Source organism: Procambarus clarkii, chromosome 26, assembly GCF_040958095.1.
Source record: "Procambarus clarkii isolate CNS0578487 chromosome 26, FALCON_Pclarkii_2.0, whole genome shotgun sequence".
In the NCBI taxonomy this organism is placed as follows: domain Eukaryota; kingdom Metazoa; phylum Arthropoda; class Malacostraca; order Decapoda; family Cambaridae; genus Procambarus; species Procambarus clarkii.
This window is the reverse complement of record NC_091175.1, coordinates 29,775,551-29,789,030: the sequence shown is the minus strand read 5'-3', so window position 1 is coordinate 29,789,030 and position 13,480 is coordinate 29,775,551. Positions and strand designations below refer to the sequence as shown.

Genomic DNA, 13,480 nt, shown 5'->3' with positions numbered 1-13,480 from the left:
TGGAAACACAACCATAGTGACAGTATTGGGCACGCAGCACCAATCATCCTGTGAATGGACATCGCCATAGTGTCAGTATTGGGCAGTGCCACTCATCCTGTGAGTGAACATACCGCCATAGTGACAGTATTGGGCAGCGCCACTTCTCTTCTGAGTGGACACACCGCCATTGTGACAGTATTGGGAAGCGCCACTCATCCTGTGAGTGAACACATCACCATAGTCACAGTATTGGGCAGCGCCACTCATCCTGTGAGTGAACACCCCGCTATAGCGACAGTATTGGTCTGAGTCACTCATCCTGTGAGTGAACACCCCGCTACAGTGAGAGTATTGGTCTGAGTCACTCATCCTGTGAGTGGACACACCGCCATAGTGACTGTATTGGGCAGCATCACTCATCCTGTGAGTGAACACACCGCCATAGTGAAAGTTTTGGAGAGAGCCATTCATCCTTTGAGTGAACACACCAGCATAGTGCTAGTATTGGGGAGCGCCACTCATCCTGTGAATGAGCACCCCGTCATAGTGAGAGTATTGGGCAGCGCCTCTTTTCCTGTGAGTGAACACCCTGTCATAGTGGCAGTATTGGGCCGCGTCACTCATCCTGTGAGTGAACACACCACCATAAAGAAAGAACTGGGCAGTGCCACTCATCCTGTGAGTGAACACACCGCCATATTGCTGTACTGGGCAGCGCCACTCATCCTGTGAGTGAACACACCTCCATAGTGACAGTTTTGGGCAGCGCCACTCATCCTGTGAGTGAACACCCCGTCATAGTGACTGTATTGGGCTGCGCCACTCATCGTGTCAGTGATCATCCCGCCATAGTGACAGTATTGGGCAGCGTTACGCCTTCTGTGAATGAACCCCCGCCATAGTGACCGTATTGGGCACCGTCACTCATCCTGTGAGTGGACACCCTGCTATAGTGACAGTATTGGGCAGCATCACTCATCCTGTGAGTGGACACACCGCCATAGTGATAGTATTTGGCAGCGCCACTCATCCTGTGAGTGAACACACCGCCATAGTGACAGTATTAAGCAGCGCCTCTCAACTTGTGAGTGAACACCACGCTATAGTGAGAGTATTGGGCAGCGCCACTCATAATGTGAGTGAGCACACCGTCATAGTGACAGTACTGGGCAGAGCCACTCATCCTGTGAGTGATCACACCGCCATTGTGACAGTACTGGGCAGCGCCACTCATCCTGATTGTGAATACACTGCCATAGTGACAGTACTGGGCAGCGCCACTCGTCCTGTGAGTGAACACACCGCTATAGTGAAAATATTGGGCAGTGCCACTCATCCTGTGAGTTAACACCCCGCCATAATGACAGCATTCGGTAGCGTCACTCATCCTGTGAGTGAACACACCGCCATAGTGACAATATTGGGCAGCGTCACTCATCCTGTGAGTGAACACCCCACCATAGTGACAGTATTGGGCAACGTCACTCATCCTGTGAGTGAACACCCCGCTATAGTGACAGTATTGGGCAGCGTCACTCATCCTGTGGTTGGACACACACTGCCAGAGTGACAGTATTGGGCAGCGTCACTCATCCTGTGAGTGGACACATCGCTATAGTGAAAGTATTGGGAAGAGCCACTCATCCTGTGAGTGAACACACCGTCATAGTGACAGTATTGAGCACCGCCTCTCATCCTGTGAGTGAACATACCGTTATAGTGACAGTATTGGGCTGCGCCAATTATCCAGGGAGTGAACACCCTGTCATAGTGAGAGTATTGGGCAGCGCCACTCATCCTGTGAGCGAACACACCGCTATAGTGCCATTATTGGACAGCGTCACTCATCCTGTGGGTGAACACCCCGTCATAGTGACAGTATTGGGCAGCGCCACTCATTCTGTGAGTAAACAAACTGCCATAGTGACAATATTGAGCAGCGCCACTGATCTGAAGAGTGAACACATCGCTATAGTGAAAGTATTGGGCAGCGCCACTCATCCTGTGAGCGAACACCCCACCATAGTGACAGTATTGTGTAGCGCCACTCATCCTGTGAGTGAACCCACCATTATCGTGAAGTATTGGACAGCGCCACTCATCCTGTGAGTGAACACGCAGCAATTGTGGCAATATTGGGCAGCATCACTCATCCTGTGAGTGAACACCCTGCCATAGTGAAAGTATTGGGCAACGTCACTCATCCTGTGAGTGAACACCCCACCATAGTAACAGTACTGGGCAGCGCCACTCATCCAGTGAGTGAACACCCCACCATAGTGACAGTATTGGGCAGCGTCACTCTCCTGTGAGTGGACACACCACCATAGTGAAAGTATTGGGCAGCACCACTCATCCTGTGAGTGGACACCCCGCCATAGTGAAAGTATTGGGCAGCGCCACTCATCCTGTGAGTGAACACACCGCAATAGTGGCAGTATTGGAAAGCGTCCCTCATCCTGTGAGTGAACACCCCGTCATAGTGACAGTATTGGGCAGCGCCACTCATCCTGTGAGTGAACACCCCGTCATAGTGACAGTATTTGGCTGCGCGACTTATCCTGGGAGTTATCACACCGCCATAGTGCCAGTATTGGACATCGTTACTCATCCTGTGAGCAAACACTCCGTCATAGTGACAGTATTTTGCAGCGCCTCTCATCCGGTTAGTGAACACGCCGCCATAGTGAGAGTATTGAGCAGCGTCACTCATCATGTGAGTGAACACCACGCCATAGTGACAGTATTGGGCAGCGCCACTCATCCTATGAGTGAACACCCTGCTATAGTGACAGTAATGGGCAGCGCCACTCATCCTGTGAGTGAACACACCGCCAATTGTGACAGTATTGCGCAGCGCCACTCATCCTGTGAGGGGACACACCGCCATAGTGACAGTATTGGAAGTGCCACTTAACCTGTGAGTGAACACACTGCCATAGTGACAGTATTGGGCAGCGCCACTCATCCTGTGAGTGGAAACACAACCATAGTGACAGTATTGGGCACGCAGCGCCAATCATCCTGTGAATGGACATCGCCATAGTGTCAGTATTGGGCAGTGCCACTCATCCTGTGAGTGAACATACCGCCATAGTGGCAGTATTGGGCCGCGTCACTCATCCTGTGAGTGAACACACCACCATAAAGAAAGAACTGGGCAGTGCCACTCATCCTGTGAGTGAACACACCGCCATATTGCTGTACTGGGCAGCGCCACTCATCCTGTGAGTGAACACACCTCCATAGTGACAGTTTTGGGCAGCGCAACTCATCCTGTGAGTGAACACACCGCTATAGTGACAGTTTTGGGCAGCGCCACTCATCCTGTGAGTGAACACACCACTATAGTGAGAGTATTGGGCAGCGCCACTCATCCTGTGAGTAAACAAACTGTCATAGTGACAATATTGGGCAGTGCCACTCATCCGAAGAGTGAACAACCCGCCATAGGGACAGCATTGGGCCGCGCAACTCATCCTTTGAGTGAACACCCCGACATAGTGACAGTATTGAGCAGCGCAACTCATCCTATAAGTGAATACCCCGCCATAGTGACAATATTTGGCAGCGTCACTCATCCTCTGAGTGAACACACCATTATCGTGAAGTATTGGGCAGCGCCACTCATCCTGTGAGTGAACACACAGCCTTAGTGGCAAAATTGGGCAGCGTCACTCATCCTGTGAGTGAACACCCTGCCATAGTGAACGTATTGGGCAACGTCACTCATCCTGTGAGTGAACACCCCACCATAGTGACAGTACTGGGCAGCGCCACTCATCCTGTGAGTGAACACCTGTCCATAGTGACAGTATTGGGCAGCGTCACTCATCCTGTGAGTGGACTCGCCACCATAGTGAAAGTATTTGGCAGGGCCACTTATCCTATGAGTGAACACACTGCCTTAGTGGCAGTATTGGGCAGCGTCATTCATCCTGTGAGTGAAAACCCCGCCATAGTGAAAGTATCTGGCAGCGCCACTCATCCTGTGAGTGAGCACACCGCCACAGTGACAGTATTGGAAAGCGTCCCTCATCCTGTGAGTGAACACCCCGTCATAGTGCCAGTATTGGGCAGCGCCACTTCTCTTCTGAGTGGACACACCGCCATTGTGACAGTATTGGGAAGCGCCACTCATCCTGTGAGTGGACACATCACCATAGTCACAGTATTGGGCAGCGCCACTCATCCTGTGAGTGAACAGCCCGCTATAGCCACAGTATTCGTGTGAGTCACTCATCCTGTGAGTGAACACCCCGCTACAGTGACAGTATTGGTCTGAGTCACTCATCCTGTGAGTGGACACACCGCCATAGTGATTGTATTGGGCAGCAATACTCATCCTGTGAGTGAACACACCGCCATAGTGAAAGTTTTGGAGAGAGCCACTCATCCTTTGAGTGAACACACCAGTATAGTGCTAGTATTGGGGAGCGCCACTCATCCTGTGAATGAGCACCCCGTTATAGTGAGAGTATTGGGCAGCGCCTCTTTTCCTGTGAGTGAACACCATGTCATAGTGGCAGTATTGGGCCGCGTCACTCATCCTGTGAGTGAACACACCACCATAGTGAAAGAACTGGGCAGCGCCACTCATCCTGTGAGTGAACACACCGCTATATTGCTGTACTGGGCAGCGCCACTCATCCTGTGAGTGAACACACCTCCATAGTGACAGTTTTGGGCAGCGCAACTCATCCTGTGAGTGAACACACCGCTATAGTAACAGTTTTGGGCAGCGCCACTCATCCTGTGAGTGAACACACCACTATAGTGAGAGTATTGGGCAGCGCCACTCATCCTGTGAGTAAACAAACTGTCATAGTGACAATATTGGGCAGTGCCACTCATCCGAAGAGTGAACAACCCGCCATAGGGACAGTTTTGGGCCGCGCAACTCATCCTTTGAGTGAACACCCCGACATAGTGACAGTATTGAGCAGCGCAACTCATCCTGTAAGTGAATACCCCGCCATAGTGACAATATTTGGCAGCGTCACTCATCCTCTGAGTGAACATACTAATATCGTGAAGTATTGGGCAGCGCCACTCATCCTGTGAGTGAACACACAGCCTTAGTGGCAAAATTGGGCAGCGTCACTCATCCTGTGAGTGAACACCCTGCCATAGTGACAGTATTGGGCAACGTCATTCATCCTGTGAGTGAACACCCCATCATAGTGACAGTACTGGGCAGCGCCACTCATCCTGTGAGTGAATACCTGTCCATAGTGACAGTATTGGGCAGCGTCACTCATCCTGTGAGTGGACTCGCCACCATAGTGAAAGTATTTGGCAGCGCCACTTATACTATGAGTGAACACACCGCCTTAGTGGCAGTATTGGGCAGCGTCATTCATCCTGTGAGTGAACACCCCATCATAGTGACAGTATTGGGCAATGCCTCTCATCCTGTGAGTGAACACCCCATCATAGTGACAGTATTGGGCAATGCCTCTCATCCTGTGAGTGAACACAGGAAGAGTGAAGAGTGTCCTTGACTATTTTTTCTTACTTAACGACACAAAATTTTAGTTAAGAACAGTGTTGAAAGATTCCCTTTGACTATTTTTGTACTCTAAGAAGTATACTGGACGACTATTGTCGCTAATGAAATGGATGCAGACGCTTCTGGACCTGCTGTCGAAACTGACGAAGAGGCCACAGACTTTGATGCGGCATCCCATGTCGAAACCGTGATGAACACTTCTACGCCAACTTTTTGGGTCGATGATATTTTGTGTAAGGTGTGCTTTAATAATACATAGAGTGTCATACTGCCGCCCTGCAGACATTAGTAACGTGCGGTAGTTGTCTCGTATCCATGAGAAACTGCCCCATTTGCAGATGAACCATTTTGCATGTCCTTCAGCCGATTATTTCCCCAAGATGACGTGTCAGTAGAGGTGTCAAGAGAGGTGTCAAGAGAGGTGCCAGGAGAGGACCAGAGAGGTGTCAGGAGAGGTGCAAGGAGAGGTGGCAGGAGAGGTGTCAAGAGAGGTGTCAGGAGAGGGCCTGAGAGGTGTCAGGAGAGGACCAGAGAGGTGCCAGGTGAGGGCCAGAGAGATGTCAGGAGAGGTGTCAGGAGTGGACCAGAGAGGTATCAGGAGAGGACCAGGGAGGTGTCAGGAGAGGGCCAGAGAGGTGTCAGGAGAGGACGAGACATGTGTCAGGAGAGGTGTCAGGATGTAATAACTCGCCTTGTAATATCTCTACCGCGCACCCCGCTACTACCACTGAGCTAACCGTGCAATCTCCACTCTTCCTATGGCAATAACAGATGCTATACCGATCATGTAAGATGTTAACACTCGGGCCGTCATACGAAGACGTAAACCAGTAAACAGAGGAGAGAGAGAGGGAGAGAGAGAGAGTGAGGGAGAGTGAGGCAGAGCGAGAACGAGAGCAAGGGAGGGAGAACGAGAGCGAGTGAGGGCGAGGGAGAGTGAGACAGAAAGATAGAGATAATCGTAGTCACAGCCTATCGTGTGAGTTACCGAGTGACGCTGCCACCACCCTGAGTTACCGGACAGGGGACCGGAGTGAGATTCGTAGGTCTTGCAGATGGAATAACCTACCAGGACAGGTGTAGGGGACAATTGAACGGTACAAGGATCCTGGCCTGACACTCGAATAATCCTGACCACTTGGGAACTATAGTGTACACAAGAATAAGGCGGGACACACCCAATACTAACACCTCAACACGGGACGGACGGGGGGAGGAGTACTGGATAATTACGGACACTAGGTCACTAGGGCAAAGGGGACGGTAGGCCCAATATCACTAAGACAAGGAACCATTAATACACATTTAATAACACTTGACAATATATGACTTTATTTGAAATAATTAACTAAGACACTCCCTAACTATATTCCCTACTAGAGGCCAAGAGTACTGAATGAGGTGCTTTAGTACAAGAGAGCCGTACTTACTCGTATAATGTTCCACAGTTTTCCTGGAGTTAATGTTCCCTCCCTGAATCCAATTACACCGTCCTCCTGGGCTGCACCCACTCTTCTGTCCCTTCCATGATCTGCTCCTCAGCTGAACATGAGGGTTTAGCATTTGATGTTTAGGGGTTAATCCCTGAAGATTATCATGACGGCATCAACTCTGACCTCTTCGTGACTTGGTAACCGCTGACCTGTCCTCCTGGTTAACTGGTACTGAGGTGTAACTTTTACATTGTCTGCCGCCGCCTGACTGGCGCCTCTGGTTTGTTCATCCTCCACGTGGCTTGTTCATGCTGTTATGATGTTCATGTTGTACCACTATGTACTGCTCTCTTGTTACAAGGAGAGGACCAGAGAGGTGTCAGGAGAGGACCAGAGAGGTGAGAAATGAGGTGTCAGGAGAGAGTCAGAGAGGTGGCAGGAGAGGTGTCAGAAAGGTGTCAAGAGAGGTGCAAGGAGAGGTGGCATTAGATGTGTCAGGAGAGGGCCTGAGAGGTGTTAGGAGAGGTGTCAGGAGAGGACCAGAGAGGTGCCAGGTGAGGGCAAGAGAGGTGTCAGTAGAGAACCAGAGAGGTGTCAGGAGAGGACGAGAGAGGTGTCTGGAGAGGACCAGAGAGGTGTCAGATGAGGTGTCAGGAGAGGCGTCAGGAGAGGTGTCAGGAGAGGACCAGAGAGGTGTCAGATGAGGTGTCAGGAGAGGCGTCAGGAGAGGTGTCAGGAGAGGACCAGAGAGGTGTCAGGAGAGGACCAGGGAGGTGTCAGGAGAGGACCAGAGAGGTGTCAGGAGAGCCAGAGAGCTGTCAGGAGAGGACCAGGGAGGTGCCAGGAGAGGGCCAGAGAGCTGTGAGGAGAGGGCCAGAGAGGTGTCAGGAGAGGGCCAGAGAGGTGCCAGGAGAGGGCCAGAGAGGTGCCAGGAGAGAGCCAGAGAGGTGCCAGGAGAGGGCCAGAGAGGTGCCAGGAGAGGGCCAGAGAGGTGCCAGGAGAGGGCCAGAGAGGTGCCAGGAAAGAGCCAGAGAGGTGCCAGGAGAGGGCCAGAGAGGTGCCAGGAGAGGGCCAGAGAGGTGCCAGGAGAGGGCCAGAGAGGTGCCAGGAGAGGGCCAGAGAGGTGCCAGGAGAGGGCCAGAGAGGTGCCAGGAGAGGGCCAGAGAGGTGCCAGGAAAGAGCCAGAGAGGTGCCAGGAGAGGGCCAGAGAGGTGCCAGGAGAGGGCCAGAGAGGTGCCAGGAGAGGGCCAGAGAGGTGCCAGGAGAGGGCCAGAGAGGTGCCATAATGGGCCACAGAGGTGCCAGGAGAGGGCCAGAGAGGTGCCATAATGGGCCATACAGCCACAAATATATTTTCATTAAATCTCTTAACTTCGCTGGCTTTAGACTGTCGACGTTCGACGTTATCTGTCACATTATTACTGTACCTTGCCGTAAATATTGGTCAGCATCCAGAGAACAATGTTATAGCTGGTAACGTCCTCAGCTTTCAGGACTAAACTGTCATGGCAATATGTTTATTGTGGCTCCGTCTAGTGTTAAGTGAACGTTAAGTGAAATGTTTATTACTTTGATATTCTGGTCGGTAATTCAGTATGTGAAGAAAAGTAAATTTACTAAAAAATAAATAAATTTTATTACAAAATTAGAGGAACATTTATGAGGAATGTTAGGTAAGTCTGGAGCTTTAAGACTAGAATTGTCATTAAGTAATACTGAGTAGCGGGGTCTCGTTGCGTCACCTCAGGGGCTATTGCGTCATCTCACGGGCCGTTGAGTCACCTCAGGGGCCGCGCCGTCACCTTAGGGGTCGTTGCGTCACCTTAGGGGTCGTTGCGCCATCTTAGGGGTCGCTGCGTCACCTCAGGGGTCGTTGCGTCACCTTAGGGGTCGTTGCGTCACCTTAGGGGTCGTTGCGTCACCTTAGGGGTCGCTGCGTCACCTTAGGGGTCGTTGTGTCACCTTAGGGGTCGTTGCGTCACCTTAGGGGCCGTTGCGTCACCTTAGGGGTCGTTGCGTCACCTTAGGGGTCGTTGCGTCACCTTAGGGGCCGTTGCGTCACCTTAGGGGTCGTTGCGTCACCTTAGGGGTCGTTGCGTCACCTTAGGGGTCGTTGCGTCACCTTAGGGGCCGTTTCGTCACCTTAGGGGTCGTTGCGTCACCTTACGGGTCGTTGCGTCACCTTACGGGTCGTTGCGTCACCTTAGGGGTCGTTGCGTCACTTTAGGGGTCGTTGCGTCACCTTAGGGGTCGTTGCGTCACCTTAGGGGTCGTTGCGCCATCTTAGGGGTCGTTGCGTCACCTTAGGGGTCGTTGCGTCACCTTAGGGGTCGTTGCGTCACCTTAGGGGTCGTTGCGTCACCTTAGGGGTCGTTGCGTCACCTTAGGGGTCGTTGCGTCACCTTAGGGGTCGTTGCGCCATCTTAGGGGTCGTTGCGTCACCTTAGGGGTCGTTGCATCACCTTAAGGGTTGTTGCCACCTTAAGGGTCGTTGCGTCACCTCAGGGGCCGTTGAGTCACCTCAGGGGCCGCTGCGTCACCTTAGGGGGCCGATATGTCAGCGCAGGGAGCACCAGGACTATTACACCACGACACGCAAGGAGAGAACCGGTATATTAGCTAGAAGTTTGCTGGTGATGTCACTGCCGGATGACTCCGAGTGGGCCGTCTGACTGGGAGTCCCGCCACAGGAAGCCCCAGTCGCCGCTTGCTGAACCTCTGTTGGCCCCGGTAAGTGACACCCCCGTATGTACATGTACGGGGGTGTCACTTACATACACACCTAGAGGTGTGTATATATAGACCTAGAGGAATGCCCTGCTCCTCAGTGTACATACACTTACGTACAGGTACCGTTGTTTAGGAACACTTACATGTTGGTCGTAATAACAAATTCTGCTTTCAGGCAACACTCAGCCCCCTTGTTTAACTCCCTTAACATGCTAAACATAATCTCACTTCACAAATTCTCTTGTGTCAATTACATTTACAAAACCCTGTTCTTAAATGCAAATCCTTGTCTGAAACTCTCCCTGGACAGATGTAATAGGACCCATTATCACCACACCAGAAATAAATATCTCTTTGATATCCCCAGAGTTAAACTTAATCTGTGTAAACACTCTATGCAAATAAAGGGACCCAGTCTATGGAACTCACTCCTTAGTGAATTGAAAAGCTGTCCAACTTTTGCGTCAATCAAAAACAATACTAAAAAGTACTTAATTTCATCTTCATAGTTTTTTACCTTTTGCTTTAAAATTGCACTGTATCATATATTCACTGATTGGGATTGCTACCCAATCTCCCAATCTTTATGTACCCAATCCGAACATCTTTACCATTGTGATCATTGCTGTCTTCTTATATGTGCTATCAATCTGCTGTATGGTGTCTATTAATCTTGTTTAAATTACCAATCAAGCTGTCAGTGTAATCAATCAAAGCTATAATATACCAATGTGCTTTAATATACTTACTAATCTCTCTCATCTCATTTTTTTCTTGCAATGTATTTGTTATCATTTTATTAATTCTGCTAGAATTTACCTACTTAAAATTATCTGTTAGATTAAGGACCTGGCCAAAACGCAGCGCGTACTAGTGGCTTTACAAGATTGTAAATACTATGCTATATATTCTCTCAAACCCTATGTGCCTTCTTGTATATAAATAAATAAATAAATTAATTAATAAATATACCTTGTGAGGCTGGACCATGACAAGGTGCGCAGTAGTGACGCCCACACCTGGCTCCAGTGGTCACATCGTCACATAAACGATGTGATATATTATGGGAAACTCACCCCACGAAGCGCCCACGAAGGGCCCACGAAGGGCCCACGAAGCGCCCACGAAGGGCCCACCAATAGGAATCGCTCTTCCCGCCAATTTTGCGAGCCGCTGTGATAGTAGTACACCGTATTTTGGCCGGTAGGGATTTATACCTCACAACCCTAACAAATTATGCTGCGTACATTTCAAGAGGAGCGAGTTGACCGGTCGTCACCTGGGCATAGGAAGGTTACCTTGAGGTGCTTCCAAGGCTTAGCGTCCCGCGGACCGGTCCTCGACAAGGCCTCCTGGTGGCTCGACTGATCAACCATTCTGTTGGACGCGGCTGCTCTCAGCCTGATGTACGAATCACAGCCTGGTTGATCAGGTATCCTTTGGAGGTGCTTATCCAGTTCTTTCTTGAACACTGCCATTGGTCGGCCAATTAAGCGTGTTGAACAGTCTCGGGGCTCTGATGTTGATAGAGTTCTCTCTCAGAGTACCTGTTGCACCTCTACTCTTCAACGGGGGGGGGGGAGTATTCTGCATATCCTGCCATGCCTCCTGGTCTCATGTGATGTTATTTCTGTGTGCAGGTTTGGGACCAGCCCCTCTACTGTTTTACATGTGTAAATTATTATGTATCTCTCCCGCATGCGCTCAAGGGAATACAGATTTAGGCTCTTTAGTCGTTCCAAATTGTTTAGATGTTTTACTGAGTGGATTCTAGCAGTAAAGGATCTCTGCACGCTCTCCAGGTCAGCAATTTCTCCAGTTTTGAAAGGGGCTGTCATTGTGCAGCTGTACTCCACTCTAGAGAACACTAGCGTCTTGGAAAATATCATCATAGGTACAGCATTTCTAGTGTAAAAAGTTCTTGTAATCCAACCTGTCATTTTTCTTGCAGAACACTTCCGTACTGCATGAGCTGAAACTTATCTTCGTTAAACACCATATTATTTTCTGTAGACTATAGAAAGACCAGATCTACATCTGACTGGAGGTTTACCGTGTCCTCTATGTTGTCTACTCTCATGAAGATCTTCGTGTCATCTGTAAAGGATGATACAATGCTATAGGTTGTGTCCTTGTCTATGTCCGACATGAGGATGTTGAGGAAAGTACACCCAGGCTGGACGAGGCAGGACCCAGGCGAGGCTGGACGCGTCGCGGCGTCAGTGCGAGCCCGATGCGGCTAGAGGTAAGGTGTTTCCACGCAGCGCTCTTCCTCGGGTGGTCTCCCACGCCTCTACCTGCCTTAGTCTCGGCTGCTGCCTAACCTGATCAGCTTTAAGGAGATGAAGGATAATCAGGTGAGCATTCTGAGGCCATGACTTTACGTGGTTGACCTCAAGTGAGGGGGACTCTCCAGGTGAACACTGGCGGGGACTCTCCTGGTGAACACTCTGGCGGGGACTCTCCTGGTGAACACTCTGGCGGGGACTCTCCTGGTGAACACTCTAGGGGGAGACTCCTGGTGAACACTCTGGCGGGGACTCTCCAGGTGAACACTCTGGCGGGGACTCTCCAGGTGAACACTCTAGGGGGAGACTCTCCTGGTGAACACTGGCGGGGACTCTCCAGGTGAACACTCTGGGGGAGACTCCAGGTGAACACTGGCGGGGACTCTCCTGGTGAACACTCTAGGGGGAGACTCTCCAGGTGAACACTCTGGCGGGGACTCTCCAGGTGAACACTCTGACGGGGACTCTCCAGGTGAACACTCTAGGGGGAGACTCTCCTGGTGAACACTCTGGCGGGGACTCTCCAGGTGAATACTCTCGGGGAGGGGACTCTCCTGGTGAATACTCTGGGGGAGGGGACTCTCCTGGTGAACACTCTGACGGGGACTCTCCAGGTGAACACTCTAGGGGGAGACTCTCCTGGTGAACACTCTGGTGGGGACTCTCCAGGTGAATACTCTCGGGGAGGGGACTCTCCTGGTGAATACTCTGGGGGAGGGGACTCTCCTGGTGAACACTCTGGGAGGGGGACTCTCCAGGTGAACACTCTGTGGGGAGATTCTCCTGGTGAACACTCTGGGAGGGGACTCTCCATGTGAACACTCTGGGAGGAGGGACTCTCTAGGTGAACACTTTGGGAGGAGGGACTCTCCTGGTGAACACTCTGGGAGGGGGACTCTCCTGGTGAACACTCTGGGAGGGGGACTCTCTAAGTGAACACCCTGGGAGGGGGACTCTCCTGGTGAACACTCTGGGAGGAGGGACTCTCTAGGTGAACACTGGGAGTGGGGACTCTCCAAGTGAACACTCTGGGAGGGGGACTCTCTAAGTGAACACTCTGGGAGGAGGGGGGACTCTCCTGGTGAACACTCTGGGAGGGAGGACTCTCCTGATGAACACTGTTATGACCCCATATAGCCTGAAGAACGAGTCTATCTCTGTGAGAGTTATTCAGCAAACTAGCCGCAATTGAGAGGTCAAAGGAAATGTAGGAATGTGAATGTATATTAAATACGTAGCAAGTGTTAATGAAAAGTTTAAAAACATGGGCAGAGGATAAATTTGTAGATAAGTGACTTGACATGAGATGTCGAGATTTTGCTGACAAGGTATGAAGCCCAGGACAGCTTGACCTCACTTGAGTCGCAACTGTCATCAGAGGTGGATGTACTGTGTTGATCTCCTGCAAGGAGGAGGAGGAGGAATATAGCCCCCTGTGTTGGTGCTGGAGTGAAGACTAATTGTCTACAAGTGTGAGGAAGCTGTTGGGGACTTAGTGCACCATCTCTCTGTGAATTTGATAATTAGAGGCGGCC

At 50.9% G+C, this 13,480-nt stretch overlaps 1 protein-coding gene across 1 annotated transcript in view; it reads left to right on the top strand.

The window, feature by feature from the left end:
• The first annotated feature begins 11,431 nt into the window (after window positions 1-11,431).
• The window catches only part of LOC123756888 (beta-1,3-glucan-binding protein), a 108,554-nt gene continuing 106,505 nt past the window's right edge, over window positions 11,432-13,480 (top strand). Inside the window, 1 exon segment of the mRNA XM_045740294.2 lies at window positions 11,432-12,014. Within this exon segment, the coding sequence (XP_045596250.2) occupies window positions 12,000-12,014 (15 nt within the window). The 5' untranslated portion in view covers window positions 11,432-11,999.